Source organism: Crinia signifera, chromosome 5, assembly GCF_055691185.1.
Source record: "Crinia signifera chromosome 5, ASM5569118v1, whole genome shotgun sequence".
Lineage (NCBI taxonomy): Eukaryota > Metazoa > Chordata > Amphibia > Anura > Myobatrachidae > Crinia > Crinia signifera.
Genome location: NC_139221.1, coordinates 234,678,086 through 234,691,295, shown reverse-complemented (window position 1 = coordinate 234,691,295; position 13,210 = coordinate 234,678,086). Strand labels below are relative to the sequence as shown.

Genomic DNA, 13,210 nt, shown 5'->3' with positions numbered 1-13,210 from the left:
GGATGAAATATTAAGCAGCAAAGAACCTTCGACCGACCGACCGTGGACGGCCAAGAGCGTTTTTGGCCGTTTATCGGTCGCACAGCAGCAATTGGGACAGCGTACACACCTATACAATCGAACAGCCGTTTGCCCCCAGATTGGAAGAACGGCCCGACGATTGTATATATGTGTACCCAGCTTTACTCCGATTACAAGCATTCTTATGAACCGTGTACTTATTACAGATACAAGTGCCAAAAGGATGCAGCACTCCTTCGCTTTTCTGGATACCGGTTCCAGATACATTTTAGGAATCCCCATTCTCCGCACCATCTGTCACCCATTGCTAAAGATAGGATGAGATGATGTGCAGAGAAATTATTCACTTTTATGTGTACAGATTATAGTCTAGTATCTGAACTTTATTTTAGCTGGGACCCGATGCTAATCAATATGCCATTTTCCTGGTTCCCAGTGTATTTCTCACCATTGTTCTTGATTTTGTAGTGGAGTCCCAAACAAAGCAGTTTCCAATAGAATTCTAGGATGTTGCTTGGAGTTCTATCACTTACAGCATACTTGTACTTTCTGCCATCCAAGCAGTAGCATATGTAACTTTCTCAGGAAGATTTTCTGTGGTTGGTTGGGCTGACTTTTATCAGTATATTTTAATGTAATTTATGGTTACTGTATCATGTTCTATAGAGATCAAAGTGTGCATATATGATTGATTAGTTGCTATATGTGTATTTGTGGACTATTCACACCATATTGGTAAATACTTAAGGAGCCTGTGATGGCGGTAAGAGGCAAAACATATTAATAAAATGGTAAAAAGAAGGATGGCTTCTATAATACACAGAATGTATTAAAACTAACATAGAAACACACACACACACACACCAATTACAGAAGTAATATGAAATTGGCAATTGTTTAGTTAGTAAGAAGCTTATTTTTCCCAATGGAAAATTTTGGAATATTAAAATATAATATGGTCTCTTATTATAAGATATGGTGCAAAGTACACGTTGCCAAATAATAATCACTGCCTAGGAATCAAGGGGGCACCTCCTGTAGTCCAATGAGAACATCCCAGATTATCAATGTCCAAGATTAAAGGGGAAACTTTCTGCCATTAGGGGGTTACCTCCAATGTAAATATGTTGGATTATCAGTGTCCGGGAATCACAGGGCACTGGGGGTTCGGAGGATTACATTTTAATGTGACCAATTCTCTGTTTCTGATGGTGGTGGTTCAATTTGTATCCTGATCACTCTGATGTAATATTGCCCTTTAGTCCACGTGTGTTAGGAGGGGTATGGGCCATTAGGTCGGCCCGATTTAGGCCAACATGCATTGAGTTGACCACTGAAGGTTGACAGGCTTTAGGTCGACATCTGATATAGGTCGTCATGGCTAAGGTAGACGGGGTTGGAATGTCGACACAAGCAAAAAGTTGACATGGGTTTTTAACATGGTTTTTATTCAGCGACATGTGACGACACATGGTATTTCATGCCCTACCATACCGCCTGTTGGCACATGTCACTTAAAAAAAACCATGAAAAGCGCATGTTGACTTTTTGACTGTCAACCTTATCACTGTCGACCTAATGCTTGTGTCGACCGTAGCCATGGCGATTATTTCATTTGTCGACCCAATGCCAACCTAATGACTGTATCCTGTTAGGCGCTGGTTAGACAGATCACAGACACCAGACTATTAAACAGATAATAGCATCTCCTATATATTTGGTGTGCTCCCATATGAAAAAGAAGGCACCACCTAGTTTCACCACAAACTGTTCTGTAGCAATGGACACTGGTAACATTGTGCAGACAGTAATGGGCTTCTTACAGGTTGTAGTGTTAGTAAAGTCCAGGCAAAATATTGCAGTTTATTAAATTCTATCTCCATCTCCTGGTTTCATTTATTCTCTAACGTTTACCCCATTTCATTCATAGATTACACATTTGTTTTTGGTTCCAAAATGCATAATCTTAAGGTGCCCATACACGTTACAATTATTGTATACAATATTGTATACAATATCGAATCTCATCCGATATCGGTTTTGCGATGAAATCAGATCAGATGAGATGAGATCTAGTACAAAAAGTATATGCAGCACATACTTTTTGTACTAGATCTCATCTCATCTGATCTCATCGCAAAACCGAGATCGGATGAGATTCGATATTGTATACAATATTGTATACAATAATTGTCACGTGTATGGGCACCTTTACATTTATCTATGTAATGGTGTGTACACACGTTAGATGTGCCTTAAGATCCTATCCACGATCTGATCAGATAGGATTGTGGATAGGATCTTAAGGCACATCCGATTTGCATCCTATCTTGACTATATAGTGCAGATCTGCACTATATAGACTAGGCAGCCAAGACTTTCTGGCTTCCGATACGTGAACGCGCATCGGGATCGCAAGGGTTAAAACCCTTGCGATCTTCATCCGATGTTGATCCGATGCCGATCCGATGTTGACTATATCGTCAACATCGGAAAGGAAATTGGACCGTGTGTACACAGCATTAAACCTCATCTTCCATTTAGCTGTCCAATCCTCAGGTTAAAAGTTGTAGAACGACTGCATCCTTATCTGATTTTATTACCTTACACCAGTGGCTCACAAACTTTGTAAATCACGGCGCCCTAGAAAAGCTGAATTTTTTTTCCATGGCACCCCTAGGCCAAAAGTTTCTTGAAGGAATTTCGAATGGAATTTAATTAAGTAATTTGTGTTTATATGTCATTCTTGGGTTCAATTATGTGGTAAGGGACAAGATTTACTTCTGTTTGTCCAAATAAATTATGTCTTGAATACACAAGCACTAGTTTCACCTATCACATTGCCCATAAATAATTTAAGTTCGTCCTGGACCACCAATCCAAGGCATCCCTGCTAGTGTCCTGAGGCACGCCTGGGTGCCACGGCACAGAGTTTGGGAACCACTGCCTTACAGTTGAGAGTCATATGCAAAAATGTGAGCTTTGCTCACTAGACCATCACCAAAGTTATTAATAAATATATTAAAAGGAAGTGGCCCCAGCACAGCACTTGAGGTAACCCACTTTTAGAATGTTGCTAACGTTACTCCTTCGTTCCTGGACACTGATTATTGTACTTTGCACCTTGTCATCTTGTATTACAATACTAGGTGATTCATCGCGCCCTACGGGCGCTCTTCACACCGGCGTAAGGGGCTACGCCCCTTAATTTGTGAACATTTGTATTGTGAGAAATATGGTTAGAATTGTATGAAAGATGCCTGTATTGCAGCTTCTGGCAGTGGGTGAGGGTCCAGCGTGGCAGCACAGGAGTACCGGATGGTGGCCCTGAGTCAGTGTCTCCTCCTACTGGGTGGGAGTTAGGGTGCATGAGAGCAGGAGGCTGGGATATGAGGCATGATAGGGGTATGTGGGCAACACAGCGTCAGCGATTACCCAGTGGTGGAAGTTACGGTTCAGGAGTGCAGGAAGCTGGGTAGTGATAGGGGTGTGTGGGCATACGGGGGACTAAAGAGGGTGGTGGACACTGTGCAGCTTCTGCCAGTGGGTGAGGGTCCAGCGTGGCAGCACAGAAATACAGGAGTCAGTGTCTCCTCCGACTGGGTGGGAGTTAGGGTGCATGAGAGCAGGAGGCTGGGCGGTAAAGCATGATAGGGGAATGTGGGCAACACAGGGTGAGCGGGTCTCCACTGGCGGAAGTTACGGGGCAGGAGAACAGGAGGCAGGGCAGTGTCCTCCCACATTGATGGCAAAAGTATTCAACATCGGCCATAAACCATCGATTATTTGAAAATCATTGATGGTCGATGGGCATCCCTAGAACTGGAGGAGGGTGGGGGACAGTATGCAGCTCCCGGCAGTGGGTGAGCGTCTCCTCCCACTGGGAGGGAGTGAGCGTGCATGAGAGCAGGAGGCTGTATAATAGTGGTATGTGGGCAAGACATTGATAAAAGTTGTGGCGCTGGTGCAGAGGGCAGTGGGGAAACCTGCAGTGCGGCAGCCAGGGCCGGATTTCCCACCTAGGGGCGGTACCTGCTTGTGGTGGCACAGGATCCCCCATTGTCACGGGGGTACGTGAAATGCGGGAGCGGGGGCCGCGGTGGTCCGCTGGAGGGTGGAATTGCCGGAAGGGGGTCTGGGGGGTCTGCAAATTGCGGGAGGGGGGTGGTGTGTGGGGATCCGCGGTTAGCGGGAGGGGGCGGGGGTCCGCAAATCGTGGGCGGGGGGGCTTGAATCGTGGGAAGGGGGGTCCGCAAATTGCGGGAGGGGGGTTGTCGGGGTTAGTGAATTGCGGGAGGGGGGGTTGCGGAGGTCCGTAAATTGCGGGAGGGGTGCGTGGGGTGCCGTGAGTCAAGGGGGGGTGGTGCGGGGGTCCGTGAATCACGGGAGGGGTCATGAATTGCAGGAGGCGGGGGTCGTGGGGGGGCTGCGAATCGCAGGAGGGGGGGTGTGGGGGGTTGCCGTGAATTGCATGAGGGGGGCGTGAATCAAGGGAGGGTGGGCGCAGGGGGGTGGTGTGGGGGTCCGTGAATTGCGGGAGGGGGCATGAATCGCGGGAGGGGGGGTCGTGGGGGGTTCCGAATCGCAGGAAGGGGGGTATGGGGGGTGCCGTGAATTGCGTGAGGGGGGCATGAATCGCGGGAGGGGGGGTCCCCGAATGTGTGAATTACGGGGCGGTCGCAAATCGCGAGAGGTGCCGAGGGGGCCCGCAAATCGCGGGAGGGGGGCGCTACGGGGGGTTTCGTGAATCGCGGGAGGGGGGGTCGTGAGGGGTTGCGAATCGCAGGAAGGGGGGTGTGGGGGGTGCCGTGAATTGCGTGAGGGGGGCATGAATCGCGGGAGGTGGGGTCCCCGAATGTGTGAATTAGGGGGCGGTCGCAAATCGCGAGAAGTGCCGAGGGGGCCCGCAAATCGCGGGAGGGGGGGGCGCTACGGGGGGTTCCGTGAATCGCGGGAGGGGGCGGCGCGAATTGCGGGAGGGGGGTCGCAAATCATAGTAGGGGGGGGGGTGCCGTGAATCGCGGGAGGGGGGGTCGCGGGGGGCCCTTTTAATGCCGGGAGGGGGGGGGGGTCGCAGGGGTCCCGCGAATCGCGGGAGGGGAGGATGCAGGGGTCCTGCGAATCGTGGGAGTGGGCTCGCGGGAGGGAGGGGTCGCTGGGGTCCCGCGATTTGCGGGAGGGTCGCTGGGGTCCCGCGTTTCGCGGGAGGGGGTGGTCGCGGAGGTCCAGCGAATCGCGGGAGGGGGTGGTCGGGTCTGGGACGGATATTAGACAGCACTTACATCGACAGCCATTACATCGACACCATTAGTTCGACAGCTCAATAGGTCGACATACCATTAGGTCGACATGTCATTATGTCAACAGCTCATTAGGTCGACAGTTCATTAGGTCGACATGTTTTTAGGTCGACACTGCCATTAGGTCAACAGAGTCTATGTCGACAGTCAAAAGGTCGACATGGGTTTTTTCACTGTTTTTTGGTCGAAATGACGACACAGTCGACATGGACACAGTTTGAAGTGTACCGCAGCCGCTCGCTATGCTTCGGGCACGGTGCCTCGCTGCGCTCGGCACACTATTTTATTCTCCCACCACGCCCTAGTGGATAGTAGGGCATGAAACACCACCTGTCGGCACATGTCGGCTCAATAAACAGTGAAAAAACCCATGTCGACCTTTTGACTGTCGACATAGACACTGTCGACCTAATGGCAGTGTCGACCTAATGAGCTGTCGACATAATGACATGTCGACCTAATGACATGTCGACCTAAAACCATGTCGACCTATAGAGGTGTCGAACTAATGGTGTCGATGTAAGTGCTGTCTAACAATAGTCCAGATACCGGGGTGGTCGCGGGGGTCCCGCGAATCGCGGGAGGGGGGGGTTCGCGGGGGTCCCGCGAATCGCGGGAGGGGGGGTTCGCGGGGGGCCCGCGAATCGCGGGAGGGGGGGGTTCGCGGGGGGCCCGCGAATCACGGGAGGGGGGGTCGCGCGACTTGCGGGAGGGTGGAAAGCGGGGGTCCCGCGAATCGCGGGGTCCTGCAAATGGCGGGAGGGGGGGTCACGGGGGTCCCGCAAATCGCGGGAGGGGGGGTCCCGCGAATCGCGGGAGGGGGGTCCCGCGATTCGCGGGAGGGGGGGTCGCGGGGTCAGGGGGGGTCCCGCGAATCGCGGGAGGGGGGGGTCCCGCAAATCGCGGGAGGGGGGGGTCGCGGGGGGGTCCCGCGAATCGCGGGGTCGCGGGGGTCCTGGCAGAGGGTAGGGATGTGCAGGAGTAATGGTGGATGGTGGCTGTGGAGTAATGGTGGATGGTGGGCGTGTACTTTAGCCCTGGCTGGGCGGGGGGAGGTGATGTCAAGGGGGTGGAACGTCAGACACATGAAAGTGAAACTGTTCTACACAGGAACTTTCTCCACAGGGGTTGAGTGACAGATCTGGCTAAATATATAAGAGATAATACAGTGACTTTGCATGCTGTCAATTAATGACAATTAATATTACTTTAGTATTTTATTCTTTTTAATGTGTGAATTTGTGTCAGTTTTAATAAATTGGTGATATTATTGGATAAGTCATCCTTTATTATATAAATGAGTGGATAATGGCTATATTTTTGTACCGCGTTATTCATGTATTATTTCCCTCTTAGCAGCAGCCCAGTCTTTCAGTATGACTAGTATCACTTTTACATTGCAGACCTGGGTTCAACTGGGATTTTGGGTACTTGTGTATTATCAGGGCGCCCACGAAATCGGCCGAAAATCAGATGCGAATTTTTGGCCGAAATTTTTTTAGCGTTTTTCGCCCGATTTGCATGCTGTTCCATCATTGCACACCCCCGATTTCCATCGTAGGGCATCGCATGCAATATAGCGGCATGTGATGCGATTCGATTTTTAATTGTACAAGCACCCTTATTTGTACTTACAATGTTAAATGCACCCCCATTTTCAACGCCACCCCCACTATCAACGCTAGCCCAAAGCGTGGCGAGCGGCGTCGCTACGCGTCCTCCGACCTTTTCATACCCCAATATCCACGTCGGCGCGGAGTTTATTATAGATAGTGTGGCGAGCGTAGCGAGCCACCGAGCCCTCGCGTGGTAAGCACAGCGAGCATCGCGAGGGGACGCGGAATAAATGTACAGTAATCCACATCCCCTCGCGGGCTCGCTGCACTTGCCACACTATCTAAAATCGACTCCACGCCAGCGTGGATAGTGGGGGTATGAAAAGGTCGTAGGACGCGTACCGCCGCTGATCGCCACGCTTTGGGTTGATGTTGAAAAGGGGGGTGCATTTAACATTGCGAATTGCATCGCATGCCACTTACTGGCATGCAATGCTATGTGATATTTAATTGTACAATCAGGGGCATTTTCCCGAAAATCACATCGCATAGTATTTGGGGGTGTGCAAGGATGGAATAGCATGCAAATCGGCAGGAAATGGCCGAAAATCTGCAAAAAAACGGCCGCAAATTGGCCACTAAATAGCATAGCAGATCAAATCGGCCGATAAATCGGATGCGATATTGTATACGGTTTACATTAAATTGGGCGCCCTGATAATACACAAGTACCAGATTTTAAACCCAGGTCACCCATGTAAACACTATGAATATAATTTAAAACAGCTTTTTTTTTTTTTTTTTTTTTTGGCGCACAGAGGTTTAGGGGGGTATTCAATCCCGGCTTCGCAACTGTTGATCCGGGCCTATAGCCATGACCCTGGCCCATTTTTGTTTTGTTCGAACACATATCGCCAGGCGTGATTCAATGTCCCGCTTGACAATCCGTGAAATGGGGGCATGTCGCTAGTAGGGGGTCGCCGCTATGTCCCCCGTCGCAAATAGCGGCTGGGATTGAATACCCCCCTTAATCTTGCAGTTCCTCTGTGCTTCCAGTCCGCACAGAGGAGCCAGCTATGGAGGATTGTAGAGATTGTGACCTTATATCACGCTACGGTCACCATTAAAGAAACATCTATGTGAGAGTCTCAACATTCTTGCTGTGTGAGTACAGTATGAACTTTTCCTAAAGTTTGGTTCCATATCTACATTTCTATGGTATAGTCCACCTGTGTTTAGCTCACGGGGTGCAGCTAAAGATACTTTTTATGTATTTGACCACATCTGATCCAATTGTGAATGGGGTACGCCACCCTTTCCCTAAAGCTTTCCACACTGGGGGATTTGTTGAAATTGGACATACTACACTATATACCCTTTTTTCTTTTCCCTTTTATATGAGCTATACTTCTAAAAAGAGAATTGGACCCATTACCTCACTTTATGGTACATGCCATTTGTATCACACATGGAGTACGGATTTGAGCGCCTCTTGGTATTTTATTGGTATCCATATGCTAGATTGGGTGATCTATTCACATCCAAGATCCGGGATGTGGGGTGTTTCTTAGCATCCCCAAATGCTAAGTAATGAATCCCCCAAAGTAATGAAGCTTTTTATATTTTCAAGCCTGATTTAATAGCTTCTTCTTTGTTTATTTTTCAGATTTTTGGGTTTTTTGCAGCTTTTGCATTTTTAATTGAAAGTTATTTCATGTGGAGAAGTGACTACATAAAGCCAAATGGTGCAAATACAACAAATGGACAAGTGGCCAGGCCTGAGGATGAACCTTTACGTTCTCCAATTCAAGATGTTGGACCAGAAAATGCATAATCTCTGTGACTGATGGAGCAGGAAGATCTTGGGATCATATCTGAAACATGTTGTGTTTTTATTGTCTTAACCAACATTATATCTTTATAATATACTATCCAGTGGTTTGCTGCATATAATACATTTTAATGGTATATGGGTCCAACTAGAAGTTTGCATCACACATATGCTAAATATGTATGTTTCAGTGTTGTATTCCACTATTGGACCTATCTGAAAAAAAAAATCATTTTTCATATTGTTAGTCATTTTAATAATCGGATGCTTTGCCATTTTCCATTCTTAGATCAAACCTTTTAATTATTTATTCAATATTTAATCTAAAATCGTTCTAAAAAGCTGTTGAAAAAAATTAAATGATCCGTTTTGGTCTGTCATACATTATTAGACTACAGTGTAATTTACCTCTTTTAGTGATGTATTTTAGATCACCAATTGTATCCAAGTGTTACCGCCTACGTTTACAGTTCAGCGTAAATCATGGGTCTTCAACCTGTGGCCCTCCAGATGTTGTGAACTACATGTTCCAACATGCATTGCCACATTTTTTCCTATAAGAGCATGCCAAAACTGTCAGGGCATGCTGGGACATGTAGTTCCACAACATCTGGAGGGCCACAGGTTGAAGACCTGTGGCGTAAATGATCTCCCTCTTGTATGTCAGGCCATTGGACTGTAAGGCCTCATTCTTCTGTAGATATGTATTCCTACTGTGCCGTAATCGGCCTTATTAATGTAAGCGCTTGCTAAATCTCATTATGATGCTGGATGTAAATGATAATGGTGCAGAGCCCAGGGCTCTGAGGAAGGAAAGGTGCTGGTGAGCTTTAGGGATTGGGCTGTGATAGCTGTGTAATAGTTCAATAAGCAGCCAATCAGAGCATTGGTAATAACTGCAAATATGGTCATGTTCTCTAGAAAGCCCGCTCCACCCAATATTTAATAACCTCGTAAAGCATTCCTCTTCAACCAGTATGTCAGGATCTTGTGTATTTTTGGACTACAGTGCTAGGCTGCATGTATCACACGAGGTTAAATGAAAGTGATAGTTTGTTATAATAAACAAAATTGTATTTAAAGATATAGAGGGAGATTTGCCAAATCTTGAAATGAGTTAAACCGATGAACTTGCCCATAGCAACCAGATTGTAAATGTACTTTTACAGACTGTGGTCAAACAAATTACAGTTAAAACGTATTGGTTGCTATGGGCAACTACACTTTTCCAAGGTTTTATAAATCTCCCCCATAAGAAAATAGATTTTATAAGGCATTAAAGAAAATCGCTTTGCATTGCCTTTGTTATAGTTCTTTGTTATTCTCGCGTTATTACAATATTTTTGTACAGGTTTTCCATGAAAAACAAAAGGCCAATAATAAAGTCAGCCGGTGTATCGCTGCATAAGAAAAGTTGGAATATACAATCGTAAACCCATCTGTAACTATAAAGCTTATTCAGTAAAGGGAAATAATCACTAGATATTTGGATATATTTATACATATACAAGACTGCCTTCTCTTGGTCACTTTTTTGTTTTTTTAAATGGTGTAAATAAAAACAATTAGTTTAACGAAGCGGGTTATCCCCTATTGACGGTGGTAATTTACAGCACAGTAAGAACTGGCTTTTTGAGCAAAATTTTGACCAATTGTCATTATCAGGCCATTCAAATATTTTGACTGTACAGTAAATGATCCGTTTTCAGGCAATAACTTATGGGAGCCAGGATAAGTTTCTTGACCCATGTGTATCACAGAGTAATGGGTATCTAAAGGCTGCTTATCAGGGATATTGCTTTGCCTGCCTGAGGTACATGACCCCATAATACCTGATAAGTGTGACTTGCAGGGCTAATTGGATGCACTAAAGGTTTTAACTACTTTTTAGTAGAATAATGGAAATTTCAGGAACTTAATCCCATTTATAATGTATTTTTGTACTTTTGTAATTTTGCATTTTGTTTAATGCCTTATGAAATGTTTAACTGTGCCCTTTACACTGTGATGAATCTGAATTTAAGGGCACAGTTTGTTTATATACTTCTATACTTTCACTCACTATGCAATGGTTTTACTATCTATAATTATTTTTACCATTGAATATTTTTTTAAAGATTTTAATCACTGTGTAATTATACACTGTAAACAAAATATACTGATATGTAATCAAGACTAACTGAATAAAGGTAACAGTGTAAATTCTCGTCTCATTCATTATGAGGTGCATTGATTATAGTCAGTACTGTATGTATGGTTGATTCATCTCTGATCATATTTATACCAAATATTTGAAAGAAACTGAACATGTGCATAGTTAATCCCTTCCTAAACATGTTACCTGCTGGATAGCCTATAAATACCTTATATGGCTAAACAACAAGCACATGGGTTGGGTTTAGGCAGTGAAGAGGGAGGGTTAGGCTGCGGGGTGTGTGGGGGGGTGGGGTTTGGTTAAGCCACTAAAGGTGACAGTTAGGGATATATTCAATGCCACCTGGCGAGCTGTGATGGGGAGCAGTGCTGATTGCTTGCGGGTCAGTATTCACATTCCTCTGCACACGACATTTCCACCTCACTGGGTTTTTACAGCGAGGTGGAAACGGAGTGTGCGGCTTCCAAAACGACGAGGCTCACCGCTTAATGCAGCAAGCTCCCTGCATTAGCCGCGAACCTCGCCGTTTGGGGGCATCCTCACCGTCCTCTGACAGAGAGGATTCCCCCGGAATGTTGAATAGGTTGAGCAGCCAGCGCAGGGGTTAAATGGCGAGGATGGCCGAAAACAAGCCCCCCTCGCCCTTAGTGTTAGCCAGCAGAGAGGTGGGATTGGGTTTAGGCATCTGGTAGGGAGAGGAGGGGTGGTATAGTTACCTAGTAGCTGTAGGATTACTAACCAGCAGGATGACTATTCCTGTCTTATGACCACCAGCTTCCTAAGTGACAATATCATATATCAAACCCATGTATCCAGCAAAGTTAAATCATTTATTTATATGGCACCACAAGGGTTCTGCAGGACCTAACTTAAATGAGTTAAAAAAAAAATTGTAATTATAGTACAAAGCAAGAAAGAACATCTATATAATAAGTTGAAGAGTGTGCGTGCATGTGTGTGTGTCTGTTGCATTGTGGGCACACCGTGGCAGTCAGACGCCAAATTCGGCAACAATGTACCTCCGGACCTGGTGGTGTGCACCTCAATGCCGTTTTTTGGAAATTTCACTTTGAACCTTGGTGTTTTTTACATTTCTATTTGCCTTAATTGATGATCTGGAAACAAGATCGATGATCTGGGAAACCGAAGACAAAGGAACAACACCACACCTGATTTCATTGCTGTCATGAAGTATGAATGCAAACACATTCTAACATTATGGTGAAGGCTTTCAATAATTGGGAATTATTGGGGAAATACATACAGTAGACCACACATCACACACGTACACATTGTATACACACATCACACACAGAGTACACCATATACGCACACACTACACACACATATATACATAGCATACCTTAAACACTTACACATTGGACAGATACACACAACACACACATACATAACACAACACAAGCAGTACAACACACACCCATATACACTACAACACACCCAAAAACAGTACAACACACACACTTAAACCTCTTTTCCTCTACCTCCCCATGGCAGCCACATATGGGTTTTCCTCCAATTAGGTAGATATCTGCAAAGGGAAACACAACAGCCAAAAAAACCTCCCCTAGACACGGCCCCCTATATAAGGTCCGCCCCTTTAGTGCTCTGTGTCTTTTTTTCCCTTTCCGGGTAGATGGTGGCTTATCCTGTGAAGAGCCTTCTCTGCTGCCTAGTGCAGTTAGGGGTTGGGCAAGGAGTATGGCTCTCCCGCTACCTAGTGTAGTGGGGAGACTGAGCTTGGCGCCCGCTGCTTCATGCAGTCAGGGATATGCGCGTACCTGGGTACGGTCCCCCTCCGGCAGTAGTGGTATCAGGAGCCAGCTGGTGCAGCTCGCGCGAGGCACAGGCGCGTGCGGACGCTGTGGATGATAGCGGCGTCTGACGGAGGCACGCTGGCGCGTGCATGTAAGGCGGCGTCTGACGTCAGCGAGACTGGCGCAAGGTGATGACGCGGTAGCCAGCGCGGGAAATGGCGCGCTACATAACAGGGACGCTGACAGGGAGACAGCGCCGAGTACTCACTGCCATCAGGAGGGGGATTGCGCAGGACCTTGTAACGGAAGTGTGTCGGTCCAGACTGCCAGCTGACCAGGTAAGGCCCCTACAAGCAGCAGCGCTGCTGGGGCGCTGGCTTACCTCCTCCAATTACATGGAATGACAGTACATTGTCTTTTTCTTCCTGCATAGAGGTGCAGTGGTTACTATGGAGGAGGAAAAGAAACAAACTCCGAAGGCAGGGTAAGCCAGGGGATGTATAGTTTTTCAAGTTTTTTTGTGTCATAGTTTGGATGCTCCTTATATGGAGAGTGGATTAGATGGAACTTAG

General features: G+C 46.6%; 1 protein-coding gene across 1 annotated transcript in view; it reads left to right on the top strand.

Annotated features, from left to right (window-relative positions):
- Positions 1-10,912, top strand: part of CMTM6 (CKLF like MARVEL transmembrane domain containing 6) — a 42,826-nt gene extending 31,914 nt beyond the window's left edge. The window contains exon 4 of the mRNA XM_083188656.1: positions 8,544-10,912. Coding sequence (XP_083044782.1) covers positions 8,544-8,711 — 168 coding nt within the window. The 3' untranslated portion in view covers positions 8,712-10,912. The remainder of the gene's footprint in view (positions 1-8,543) is intronic.
- Positions 10,913-13,210: the final 2,298 nt, after the last annotated feature.